General features: G+C 38.5%; 1 protein-coding gene across 1 annotated transcript; it reads left to right on the top strand.

The window, feature by feature from the left end:
• The first annotated feature begins 6,056 nt into the window (after positions 1–6,056).
• On the top strand, positions 6,057–12,621 carry LOC138225086 (uncharacterized). The gene is made up of 5 exons (XM_069183931.1): positions 6,057–6,165; positions 8,291–8,370; positions 8,932–9,784; positions 11,161–11,341; positions 11,781–12,621. Exons 2-5 carry the CDS (start codon positions 8,328–8,330, stop codon positions 11,982–11,984), a joined length of 1,281 nt encoding a protein of 426 aa, XP_069040032.1. The 5' UTR covers positions 6,057–6,165; positions 8,291–8,327; the 3' UTR covers positions 11,985–12,621.
• The last annotated feature ends 1,578 nt before the right edge of the window (positions 12,622–14,199 follow it).

Consider the following 14,199-nt stretch of genomic DNA (forward strand, 5'->3'; position numbering starts at 1 on the left):
TCCCCCCCAAAAATGGAATTATACTTGATATCTTTCAAAAAAGTATGAGAGGGGGGTGTTGCCTGTGCCCTAGCTAAACTCCACTCTGGTTTGGTCCAAACGGGATTACTTAAAAAAGGTTCCAACTTAAACGCTTACCCTTTAAAGCGCTTTGAGTTCTTCCAGAATGAAAAGCACTATATGTTATGGCTGCAGCTGGACTCATTATCCAATTTCTCTTACACACCCCTTCCTTCACTATTTCAACAATCAGTTCACCCAGTTACATTGCTTGGTATTAGGATCTCTTCTACCTCCTGAGCTCACCTCGCCCTTTCCTCCTCAGTACCCTTTTCTACCTGCTCTGGACTCCCTCAACGTCGCCTCTTTGGTTTTTATTTTGGATTTCTCACTTTTGCCTCACCCCTATCAGATTTGTTTGCCTCTCCTCTTGCCTCCTACCTGGTCTTGACCCTGCCTGGAATAACTGACCACTCTCCCTCCTCGCCTGCCTTGGATACTTCAGCTACCTCGCCTGGAGACCCGCACAGGGTTCGTAAATTACATCGTTCTTACAGAATACCCAACCTGCTACATGAATCCCACGGATCAGGACGATCCTTTTTCCATTCTCTTACACTATATAAATGTAAGGAATTATGATTGTAATTGAGGGCATTAGTAGTTTAGGTCAGTAGAGACACTGGAGACAGCAGAATAGAGTTGATCAGATGTATCATAGTGCTGGGAGACCACCCTCTCCCTGTATGTTGTGTAAAGAGAGTTGTCAGCAAAAAAAAGGAATTACAGTTCTTTACAAGGACATGCGCACAGGGGTGTGTGCAGTGTTATTCATTGATTTAAGACTGGAAGGATTTTCCCAAAGTATACGTTTTTCTGCATAGTAAAATATAAAAAAATTGGTTCATGTAAAAGAAATTTACATATCATCACACTTCAGATTGAGCAACTTTGCCTGAGGGCCTGGGATGTGCTTAAAATAAGCTGCATAAAACAGAGAAGATCAGTCAGCAGCACAGTTCTGAGAAACCGATGGCCTTTAAGATTGCCGCTCATATGTGATGGCCCCGAGGCAGGACCACAGGGGAGCAGTGCTTCTCTACAGGAAGTACTGTACTTGTCTTTGAGAGACAACAGCTGTCAAGCTTGAGCGCTGGTGGCTATCTTCCAACACAAAGTTTCAAAGCAGCTTTTCAGAACACAAGGTGAGCGAAACTCCTAATCTGACACCATCGTAAAATAGCACTTACAACTTCTGTGGGTTAATCAGAAACTGAATGTTTGCTTAAAGGAAAAGACACCTCTCAGGATGACCTGGTGGAATAATTGAAAGAAGTGTTGGAGTGTGTGTCTACTTATTAGCTTAGCAATCAAACATCCACTACCAACTCTCTCCATCACACAGGTCCACACCAACAGATCAGCCTTTAAACCATCGATCTCCTGTCTAAGGAAGGCTGGTGGTTCCACTGCTGACAAGATGAGGAAGACCAAGCTGTGTAGGAGACTAAGTATGTGTAATGTTCTGCTGCTTCAGGTAGTGTAAGCCATAGCCCATTTTCAAAAATAAACCAAGAGCAGGCAGGAATCAGGGAGCAAAGTGTGTGCAGCCAGCAGGGGACAGCACGTGAAATTCGGCCCATAGGCTGAATCCAAAGTAGATGATTTTCAAAGCCGGAATGCCACTAAAGAGCAGCACAAAGGCTCAGCAGATTTCATCATATTATACAGTATGCTATACATAAACTCCAATTTACTGTAACTGTTCTTTCCTTTTAAAGTCTTCAGTCTGGGAATCAAGTTTTTGAATTAATTTTTAACTTTAAAAAAGATGTGTCTAAGTCATAAATGTTCTAATTTTGCAACATGGAACACAACAAGAATGAACTACAAGAAAGAGCTCTATAGAGAAATGCAAACAGCAGAAGGGATCGACTGCCGAGACAGAGAGCCGTGGAGAACAGTTGGTGCCTGAGACCACCTTTGCTGAGGGGATTATGGAAGAAGGGGCTCGTGTAGTCCCCAGCTGGGACTCAGTTAAGGACCTGATAGGCCTGATCTCGGACTTCATGCAACCAACCGGCAGTCCCTTTAAGAAGGTATAGACCACATCCAATCAGATACCCACTCACCATACCTGTCCACCACCACACCTCCAAACCCCAGCATACTTTAGGGCTGTCTGCAGTGACCCCAGCGCTCAGTATTGGGTTTAAATTCCTGTTGAGCTCTACTCATTCCTTATGTTTTGTCTTGGATTAGGCTTTCCTGGTTTTCGGGAACTCGTTCCTTTTACACTGCGGTTTAAGGACTTCACTTCTGGCTTATTGCTCTCATCTACTGTATCGGCTACCTGGGCTTTTGGGTTTCTGCTCTCTTTTCGACCACAATGTCTGCACTACACTTCTGGCTTTGTGTTTCTCGCCATCTGGAAATTTTCTCACCGATCTAACTCTGCTCAGGATCCAATACTCTACTCTAGCGGTTCTTCTCTTGAGAAGCCACAGCCTGCGAAATTGAACTCTGCTGTGGCAGTGGCATCACTTTATGTAACAAGCTCCATGTCGCCTTAATTAAAAAAAAAATGGAATTATACTTTATATCTTTCCAAAAAGTATGAGAGGGGGGTGTTGCCTGTGCCCTAGCTAAATTCCTGTCTGGTTTGGTCCAAACGGGCTTTCTTAAAAAAGGTTCCGACTTAAGCACTTACCCTTCAAAGCACTTTGAGTTTTTCTAGAATGAAAAGCACTATATGATACGGCTGCAGCTGGTCTCAATCAAACCCTCATTATCCAATTTCCCTTACACACCCCTTCCTTCACTTTTTCAACAATCAGTTCACCCAGTTACATTGCTTGGTAGTAGGATCTCTTCCACCTCCTGAGCTCACCTCGCCCTTTCCTCCTCAGTACCTTTTTCTACCTGGTCTGGACTCCCTCAACGTCGCCTCTTTGGTTTTGATTTTGGATTTCTCACTCTTGCCTCGCCCCTATCGGATTTGTTTGCCTCTCCTCTTGCCTCCTACCTGGTCTTGACCCTGCCTGGAATAACTGACCACTCTCCCTCCTCCCCTGATTTGGATACCTCAGCTACCTCACCTGGAGACCCGCACAGGGTTCGTAAATTACATCGTTCTTACAGAATACCAAACCCGCAACGTGAATCCCACGGATCAGGACGATACTTTCTCCATTCTCTTACACTATATTAATGTAAGGAATTATGATTGTAATTGAGGGCATTAGTAGTTTAGGTCAGTATAGACACTGGAGAGACCAGAATAGAGTTGCTCAGCTTTATCACAGTGCTGGGAGACAACCCTCTCCCTGTATGTTGTGTAAAGAGTGTTGTCTTTACAAGGAGACGCGCACAGGGGTGTGTGCAGTGTTATTCATTTAGTTAAGACTAGAAGGCTTTTCGCAAATTATACGTTGTTCTGCATAGTAAAATATAAAAAATTGGTTAATGTAAAAGAAATTCAGTGAGGTTTACGTGACTTGAAATGGTGTTCTTCAGTGAAAATAAACTAAAAAAACAGGCTCCCTCCCCAAGCCCCCCCTTACTCCTCCATGACCTCTGTTTCTGTCCGGAACATTCCAAGTGCCATTGTTTAGCAACCAAGATATCTGTCACTTGGAGCCTCAGAAACCTTCATATTTGTTTTTTTTATTGTTAAATATTTCATATTGATTTATTTATAAGATATTAAAAAATCAATCTGAAATTCTTCTTCATACCTTGTCCAGAATTAATTTAAGTACAGCAGCATCACATGTGTAGAACATCTATTTCCCAACCTCTAGGGGTACACAGGGAAGTGTATACTACCTGGGAAAATCCAAATGTCTTTATCATGAGGAAAAATAGACTGATAATCTAGTATACTGCATCACATTCATTGGTTGATCCATACTCCATGATCCACGAAGGAGTGTGTGAGTTACTCATTTTTGCTGCCACCTGATCTGTTTTATGTAGTAATTTACCTTTTAAAGACCAATCCAGCCCCCTGGAAAAAGTTACAGTACTCAATCATAGTTACTCAGATAATTCAGGTTTTCTTCTGAGTACCTTGTTTAAAAAAGATTGCTTACCTAAAAAAATACAGTGCCTAACAAATGCAATCAGACCATTCTTGTTGTGTCCCATATTGCAAATTTAGAAAATCTATGACTTAGACACATCTTTTTTTTAAACTTTAAAATTAATTCAAAAACTTGATGCCCAGACTGAAGACTTTAAAAAGAAAGATTTGTACAGTAAATGGGAGTTTATGTATAGCATACTGTATATTATGATTAAATGACGTCAAGAATTTATTATGAATTACTGACAGATGATTCTTATTGAACTTGGTTTTTGACAACTGTCTCAAACATCTGCTATAAACTCCATTTCACTAGGAATAATAATAATAATAATAATAATAATAATAATAATAATAATAATAATTGCTTACACTTATATAGCGCTTTTCTGGACACTCCACTCAAAGCACTTTACAGGTAATGGGGACTTCCCTCCACCACCACCAATGTGCAGCATCCACCTGGATGAATAACACAAACAACCACGAACTAAGCTTATTGAAGAATAAACCTATTACTTGTTCCTTTGCAGCCTACACATGCTGATGCAGCTACCCACCTGAATTATTATCTTCTAGATGTCTTTTTGCTTTCTTTTGCTTTTCTTGTAACGCACTTTGAGAAGATACTCAGACTGTCTCTGATGCTTTTATCTCCCCTCTTGTAAGCTTACGTCCTGCAATTGTTGTTTTATTTGGTTGAGCAGTTTGAAATGTTTTTGAGTTGTGTGGAGCTCTCTGTTGCAGTTTGTGGATAAGTTTCCGTTAATGTGACTTTCTGTTTTTTTCTGATTGCTTTCGGGGAGAGCGTGATGGGAAAAGAGGGACAGTTGGTCAGTTGGTTTATCTCTCCACTCTGATTGAGATTCCCAAACTAGCCTCTGAATTACTCCATCTCCCTGGCTCCAGATCAACTCACTGTTTACTTTATGGCCTTTCAGCTGTAATATTTGCAATCTGTGACCTCCAACAGCAAGACCATAGACGCTGTACCTAGTGTTGAAGTTGACAAGGTCATGGCATGCCTCTTTGATTCACTTCCTTTTCCCATTTACTATTATCAGCCCCATTGGGATTGCCATTCAAAAATATTCTGGAGAAAAGATCTTGATAATTGATATACTGGCCCCCGTCCCCCATATGCCCTCTGTACCAAGCACCAACAGCCTCATTGGGAAACCAAGTACTGTATGTCATCACAAAAATCCTGCTGTACTCAAATGAAGGGAAATGTTCAAAACAAATAAACTGATTATTATATAAATGAATCTTCTAAATTGAATATTATATAAATAGTATTATACAAAAAGTTAGAAAATAGATGTATGGATTATACACTTAACCCTTTAATTACAAAGGGAGCCTACCATTTTGAATTATAGTTCCGGATTGTGACAAAAGAAATAGTTCTATTAAATTAGACTCTTTATCATACATATGTTTCCTTGTGAACTCATTGACAAATGGTATTAATGGATATGTTTAAATTAAGGGAGGAATTTACTGTTTGCATTTGTCTTAAGATAATACATTTGTCATTCATGTTGGGTATGATTTGGTTTAGTTTTTATTCAATTTTTTATGTTACATATTAAAAACATTTTGAACATGTTGTTTCGCCACACTGTGTCTTTTATGAAGACACTGGACTGAAACTGCAGTCACATAAGTCATTTTGCAATCTTTGCTGCAGTTCAAGAAATACTTCTGTTTTAATTTGGAAATCAAATTTTGGGGAAACAAATGAATTTCAGTTACATAAAAGCAGGAATATTAAAAAATGCAAACGGTTTCGATATACTGTACTTACAGAACTTGTTCTGTCTGCAAATGTGTCTTTGATGTGTTTTCAAGAAAAAACTGATATCTGCATGTGAAAGGGGAGTGTTGAAGGATAATATCCAATCCAAAACGTTTTAAGGTGTTTTTACTTTTATACTGTATGTATAAATATGAAGCTGAGGACAGGCATTTACAGTCAGAGAGGAAGCACTGAAGAAATCGTTACCTTGATACTCATACAGTACCTGCTGGACCAAGTGTGATTCAAAAGCTGCTTTCTTCAGAGTGTAACCAAGGTAAGTTTCATTTCATAGCTGATGTGTTACAGGTCATCATTACAGTGTTTTACAGTATTTTCTCCAATTTACAATTGTATAACCACCGTAAGTGTTGTGAATTGCCTTCAGAATGTTTTACTATACTATATCATAAGAATATCAAGAAAATACCATGGCAATGTTTCTGGGAATCATTACTATCCCACAGTACATTTACTTTAGTAAATGTCTGATACTGCTGTACACCATAATATTCCCAAGGGCAAGCATTGTACATTACTGTTACCAATCCTATGTATGGTCCTACTGCATCTTGCTTGACTAAATAATAATCACATAACTGTACATGTATCTGTCCTGTTCCTTGTTTCTCTGTGCTTTACTTGCTCTTCTGGTTTGTCTTGTTGTCTGGGGCTATATATTTCCGGGTCTCACTTTCCTCTCGCTCGGTATTGGGATTGGTTGTAGAGAGGCTCGCCTCACCACGTCGCCCCACATCCGCTACCTGAGGTCTTATGTCTCGTTCCGACTTCGCCCGATACCTTGAGCCCGGAGCAAACCCCCTTATTTGCTCTGTTCCTGCCGCTACACATAGGGTCCTCCCTTCTTGCCGGTCTCTCTCCACAGCTATACCCCAGATTCCGTGACAGTTAGAAAATGGATGGGTGGATAATATGCTGTATATTTAATTATTAATTTGCTTTATAAAACTTTAAGCAGTATTCCATCTTTTTCATAAACGTTTTCTGCATCAGAGTCTTTAACTTAGTCACTTGCTATGGTTATTTTGGAAACATTCTGGCATGCTCGTTTGAACTACCTAATGTTTATTATCATTATAAAATGATATAAAGTTATAATGTTTTCCATGAACACTTGGTGTCTTATTGCTGTAATGGATAATGAAAAGCTTGTAGCTTCATTGAACCTTTTGCAGAAAATGGAAAAAGTAACACTAGTAGCTTTTAATTTAGCTCATCCAATTAGAGTGACATACTGTACTGTAAGTCATTCTTTGAAAGTCATTCAAATCACTTAAAACCTCTTTTTTGTTTTAAATAAGATATATTTCCTTATTGTTTCAATTAGTATATAAAGCCACTATGTACAATTCTAACAATAAATTGTCTGTTCTCTAATTACTATTAATTTATATTTCATTACGAATAATTCTGTTACTGCATTTAATTAAAAAATGAAAAATGTCAGTTAGTGTTACTGTACAGTATGATTAGTGCAGGAAAGCACTAATGGGTTAATAAACATTTACTTGTTATGATTAAAATAGGATTTGTGCAAAAGCCACATTAAGATAGATTCACTGTGCCACCTGGCAATTCCAGAGAGTAATGTAGTCCTGCAACAGATTATGTGAAAATCTAAAAAATGTTGGATTCTGAACATTGTCTTTTGTGGTTATTAAAATAGATATCTGGAAAAAACATACAGGCAAAGCCATGTTTGATAATCAAGTCACATTATATGGACATACAGTACACAACACATACAGTGCTAATAGGAATTTTACATACAGTTACACAATGTTTCCAAACTAAGACATTTTGTGACCTAATAGCTTGAAATTAAGACACATTTAATTAAAATGTATTTAATTTTCATTTACATATTGTAAGTTACAACCTCCAAGTGCAATGTAAATGCTCAAACAGAAAAGTAATTATAATTGAAAATCTAGAAAAGATTTTTTTATAACTGGATACACCCCTTGGTAATACTATAGCAGTTGTAAATTAGGAAGGAGTGAACTGTGTATTGTTTATGTATAGTTTCTCACAGTGTACTTGTCTTCACCTCACTGCTGTCTTAAGAACTTATCTATATATGATTAATTTTGCTCATTTCTTCCTACAAATATAGCTTCAATCCACACTAGCATAACAAACAAAAATTAAGAAATTCATTATTAATTGCCTCTGACACAACCCGCTTGATGTATCAGAATAAAAGTCTCAAGGGGAAAATTAACACAGTATGCAGTTGGTAGTTTGACATACTATATATTTGTGGTACTGTAGATGTAACATGCATTATTAGAATATTAGGAAACTTCTAAGTAGTAAGTACCTACTTGTAAGTTATGTGAAAAATAATGTTATTTTGTGTATGGAATTCTGTTTTGCAGACAGACAGAAAGTTGACCTCATCTTCAGAAAGAGACCATGTCTGACCAGGTTAAGACTTCAGGAGCAGCAGACAATATGTGTGAGTATGTAGAGAACTGACATTGTTTCACAGATAAACTGTATTTGCAAATCTACAGGAGCTGTCTGAAGGGATAAAATGGGCACTCAGGGCACCATCAACTCACATGACAGTGAGCTCAAAGGCTGAGACTCCGATATCAATGACTCAGAAATTAATCTTGAAATTGATCTACACGAATTACTCTATAATGTCAAGATTGAAGGTTTCAAAGCTCCAGAATTTTTTAACGTCATGTAAAAGAAAAAAAACTGAAAGAGCTCTACAGCCAGATAATATTTAGATTCTAAACAGTTCACTTAGAATAATAAATACTGTATGTAAAACAATTTCAAGTTTCTCACTGAATTTTTGATTAATTATTTTCCCACTTTGGGAGGACACCAAATCCTAATAAACCATTACAATCTGTCCTTTTTTCTTATTGCTTTGTTTTCATTAGTTAGATTTTATATTAAATGTATTACTATTATATAATGGTCTTTTAAAGATTAGGATATTTGAAGTTGGTGAAATTGGTTATTTTGTTCACTATTTGATTATATATTTTTTTTGGGAAAGGTATGGTGCTGTTTGCCATGGAAAGATCAGGGAGTATCAAGATTGGACTGCCCCCAAATAATTACAATGACAACTTTAGTGAATATTCGAAATATGTGGGAAATCTGCAAGGCATCTCTCACGTCGCCTTCAGCCCTCAAGGAACAATGTTTGCAGTCTGTAATGCACAGCTGTATTCTGGGTCTCCTCCAGCGAATCCAGATGAGAACTGGCTGAAGCAGAAAGCTCGGTGTGTAGGAAGGTCTGGGTGGGATCAAGTTCATTCCCTCTTCTTCCATCCAAACGGCACACTCTATGTTGTCATGAAGAGTGGTGAACTTTACAGGGGTCCCCCTCCTGAGAATGAGTACGTGTCCTGGATGTACAGGGTTGCTACGAAGATAGGAACTGGAGGATGGTGCTTCCCTTCTCTGTTCTTTGACCCTGCGGGTATCCTGTACACTGTGACCACAGAAGGGAATCTGCTTAAAGGAAGCCCTCCGAATGATATGAACTACATCTGGAGTAAAAACAGTGAGATTATTGGAACTGGAGGCTGGACAGAACTTACCCATTTCATGGCCTTCTCTCCTGATGGCAATCTGTGGTGTGTCTCCAAGAATGGAGGGAAGATCTACACTGCCCCACCACCCAGGATTGCCAGTGATAACTGGATTGGAAGAGCACAGAATCTTGGATCTGGCTACAATCAATTCCCAATCCTTGCCCTCACGCAAGATAAAACCATAAGTCAAATTTTAAGTTTGGATTTTTCTGTTAAAGATGCAAAGATTCTTTCAAAAGAGCCTCTGATAGTTGGGCAACATGACTGTGACAACTCTACCGGCTCTGTTCCTTACACTGCAACTTTCCAGTAAGTGCTGCATTCTAAGTCGTATTTTCATTTTTCTGTATATCACAAAATACACAATATTTACAAAAATTACACACAAAATACACTGCCAATAGATCTAAAACTTAAATTGTAGGACTGCTGGTAATCATTTGGCAAATTTAACACAAAGATGTTTAAGGGTAACAAAATTTGAATTTAATGATGTCTGAAAATTTATTTTGAGATATTATTAAATGAAAAATCTACCTTTAGATTCATTTCTACATATATGTTCAACTATAACCTGTCAGTAAATCACTTGACTCTCAATTTGACTTTAAACAATTTTAAAAATGTTATAGAAGTGGTTAAGAAGAATCACCACACTGCAACACAACTGGCAGGTGTGAGCCTGTATGGGAGACCTCCAGAGAAAGCTAAGAATGCTGCAGGAAGAGGTGTTAGTGGGACCAGTGGGGGGTGCCCACCCTGCAGTCTGGGTGGGTCCTAATGCCCCAGTATAGTGACGGGGACATTATAATGTGAGACGGATGAGACATAAAACCGATGCCCTGACTCTCTGTGGTCATTAAAAATAACAGGGTGATTCTCAAAACGTGTAGGGGTGTTACCATGGTGTCCTGGACAAATTTCAGATTGGAATTTAACAATCATGGTCTCCCAGCAATCTCCATCTATGAATTGGCTTAAACTCTCTGTTCTCCTCCCCATTGAGAGCTGCTGTGTGATGAGTGTATTGGTGCACTCTGGCAGAGCTACTCATTGATGGTAGTGGAGGGGAGTCCTGTACTGCAATACATTTGAAAAACTACCAACTTACCTTCCTGTCCACTCTATATATGCTGAATTTAATGATGATGTCATGTGGGCATTTTCAGGCTTGAGGAGAATTAGAATGTGTGACAGGAAAGATGAAGGAACACGAGCAGAAGATACAAATATTACTAACATTGCAAAAGAACAGCCAAAAACCTGCAAAGAAACTACTTAGAAACTGTTGAATCCTGAGTTTGACTCTTGCCCAGTCCTCCTCCGTGAGGATTTTGCATGTTCTTCTCATGGTCAATGGCTTTACTTAGATAGATAGTTTATTGATCCCGTGAGGGAAATTGCAGATGCACCATCAGCTGTCTGTGTCTGGGAGGTTCCACACCTGGAGAGTGTCAGCAGGTTTGGGTAGCCTTTAGTCAGCCACAATTTGAGCAAGCAGTAACAACATGAGAAAACCCTCTCTTGCCATCTTCACTATCTCTGAAGCTCATGAAATTCACCCGGCTGGTATGTCAGGCGAGTACTTACACAAGTTCTCCTTCTCCCAGTGTGGTGCAGCCAGGTTGATACAGTCTGCAGCTTTGAAACAAGAAGTTGTAAAATAAAATGTGATTTTTTTTCAGGTTTTCTGAAACTGTTACCCTGGAAAGCTCTTTCACCCATTCTCATGGATTTACTGTGGAAGTTGGAGCATCAACAACCTTTAAAGCTGGAATCCCATTGTTGGCTGCGAATGAAACCACAGTCTCTATTAATGCCAGTACTACTCACAACTGGAGTTTTACAGAGACAGAAAGGAAAGAGGTACAGTATGTTCCCAGTACTGGATTAACCTATTGAAGATGAATGGTGCCTTTAAGCACCCTGGGCTGTTACTCAAAGAAATTGAGCAAGACATCACTGTTTTGTATATGCGGAATGGAAGTAGAAAACAGGGCACTTGACTAACATGGTGACTGTGATACTAGAACACTGTTGTTATGCATATTTTAACTACAACTTAACTCCTTAAATTGCCTTGTTTTTTTATTAAGTTCAAGCACATCTGAAAAAGGCTCTACAGATGAAACATGGTCTCTTTTCTTTCCCTTTCAGCGTGGAATAAACCTTTACCTGTTCCTTTGTTTTTTGTATTGCCATAACCAGTGAACTGCTTTAGCTTACTGGTTTTGAATGCTGTATTTGTCCACTGTTTTCTGAAAGCAGAGACCCCAGCCAATGGCTTTTGCTTCTTTCATTGCAGATTGTTAATACATCCAGCCTGAATGCTACAGTGCCCCCTGGGGAGGCTGTGAGATTCAAGGCTGTAGTCCAGAAGGGGATCATTGATGTTCCTTACACAGCGAAGGTGCTCACTGTCTTCGGACACCAGACCACTATCACTGGGACATGGACTGGAGCTTCAGTTTCGAAAGTGGCAATAAAGGAAGAGCCTATTGTTAACTAAAACAGTTTAGTAGTTACATGCATGCAGATACTTTACCTTACAGAGTATATATATATGAAAATGCCAATTTAACATTCAAAGCTATTTAGCTTTTGCTGTTATCTAGTAAAATGGGTATTTCCTTCAACAGCATAAGTATACTAATTTGCTTAATTTCTCTCTGATCAAGGAATTTGTTTGAATAAATTTCTCTTTTAAACTATAATTTGATATGATAATTAGAACTAATTGTATGCCAAGCCATTTGTGTTGGATTGTTCAGAGCTATTGCATTTAATCATCTTCACTATACGGTACTTGGGTTTTTTCCTTAATTTTTGTAATAATTAAAAAATGATTATGCAATAATTTCATTAAATTATGATAATATAAAATTTCATTTCAATAATCATTTTGGTGCCTGGAACATATTTAGTATTTTTGTAATACTAAATAATTTAAAATGAGAAGTGCGTCAATAAAATATTTGAAGGGTGTATGTTTTCTGCTTGTCTCTCTTTTGTCTTGTTGACTACCAGTGTCCAATTCCGGTCCTGCCTTCACCTCACTGTTGTGTTTTAAGATCTTGCCTACAGTACGTATGACTAATTCTGATCATTTTGTTCTGCAATTAAAGCCTCAACGCTTTTTTACCCCAGTGATCGCCCTGCGTTTGCTGCTTCCTGAACCCGCACTAGTTTAACAGCTGCTTCTGACAAAATGCCTCTGTGTGATGTATCAGAATAACGGTGTCAAGGGGAAGATAAATCTGTACTTCAAACTTAGAAAAATGATCTATCTGTGGGTTATATATTTATTGGGTAATATTAAAAAAATATCATTACATACACACGTATTACAAAGCGCCCCTTTAATTTGTTAGCAATGTAATTTGGGACTTTTATTAAACATTTAGTATTTTGTAAATTTGGAAAAACAGTAAAGCTCTCTTTAACAATATACAATATGCAGTACAGAATCACAAGCTCAAGGGCGCTACGGACCGCAATCCTGTGTCATAGTCACTGGCTCACCGGGTTTGTGGAGACCTGTGATGTGGAATGAGACTCTCAGTACACAGTCCGTGCACTGACTTGTCCACACGTATATATTTATATACAGCTCACATTCGTAAACTGAGCATTTCAATAGTGTTCTGGGACAAAGTAGCAATGTAGCAACACTGAAGTGAAGAGGAGTTGATCTTCAGAATTGTAACTGTCCGGGTTTATCTAGAATTATTGTCCCGTGTCTAAAGAATCAAAACTTAGGCAAACTTAGGCAGAGGGAGTAACTCTTCTCTGTTTTCTCATGATATATTTTTGTCCATGGTTGAATTGCAGCCTGAACAGTGTTTTGGCAGCTTTCCGCTGTTTCACACACACACTGTGCTGCCTGCTCACACTGTCCTGTGCCACAGTACAGCACATGTCTGACTCCTGCCTTATCTAGCACTGCTTTACCATCTCCAGCAGTAAAGTATTATAGGCTCATGTTAAAAGCAATAAATGGAGGGTGTTAAATAGATGCATCTATTACAAAAGCATCACCAAATGAATCAGCTTTGCATAAAGTGTCCCTTGTGATAAACAGTTCCATGGTTATATTTCAAGTCGGATACCAGGATTACTATCAGCACCACCAGAGTTTTTAATTAAGAACCTTATATTACATTCTCACGCAACTTCAGATCAGTTTTCACATTTCTGAAAACCTTTAGAGAAATGTCCTATAATTTTTCTTGAACCTCTCTCCACTCGCCCTAGTTTCCAGGAGTGAAGAACCCTAATTTGAGCGAAAACATAGAGGCTCTCTTCCTCCTCTTGAGGTATCAAACCTCCAGCCTGGGAAAACACTGTATTCAAAGTCTGAAATGCTCTAATTAAAAATGTCTGATGTACCAGTAACTTTGACACAGGACTCCAGGATCAGGGGAATACCACCATTGGGCCTGTGAAAGCACTTGTGTGTGTTCTTTATGTGCAAATTGTGACTATTCTGTCAAAAGGAGCTTTGCCTGTAGGTTTAATCAGAGTGTCTTAATTTAAAAAAAAAATTGTATGAACTGTTTAATATACAGTATGATTCAAATTAAAGCATTACTAACCAATTAAAGGATCACTGTGCAGTACATGGGTGAAATAATGAACATCCTTTTTTACACATCCTAATTTTAGGATTGAGGATAAATTTAATGAATTAAAAAACAATTACAACTGTTTTTTGGATTACATCC

Source organism: Lepisosteus oculatus, chromosome 25 (assembly GCF_040954835.1).
Source record: "Lepisosteus oculatus isolate fLepOcu1 chromosome 25, fLepOcu1.hap2, whole genome shotgun sequence".
Taxonomy (NCBI): Eukaryota; Metazoa; Chordata; class Actinopteri; order Semionotiformes; family Lepisosteidae; genus Lepisosteus; species Lepisosteus oculatus.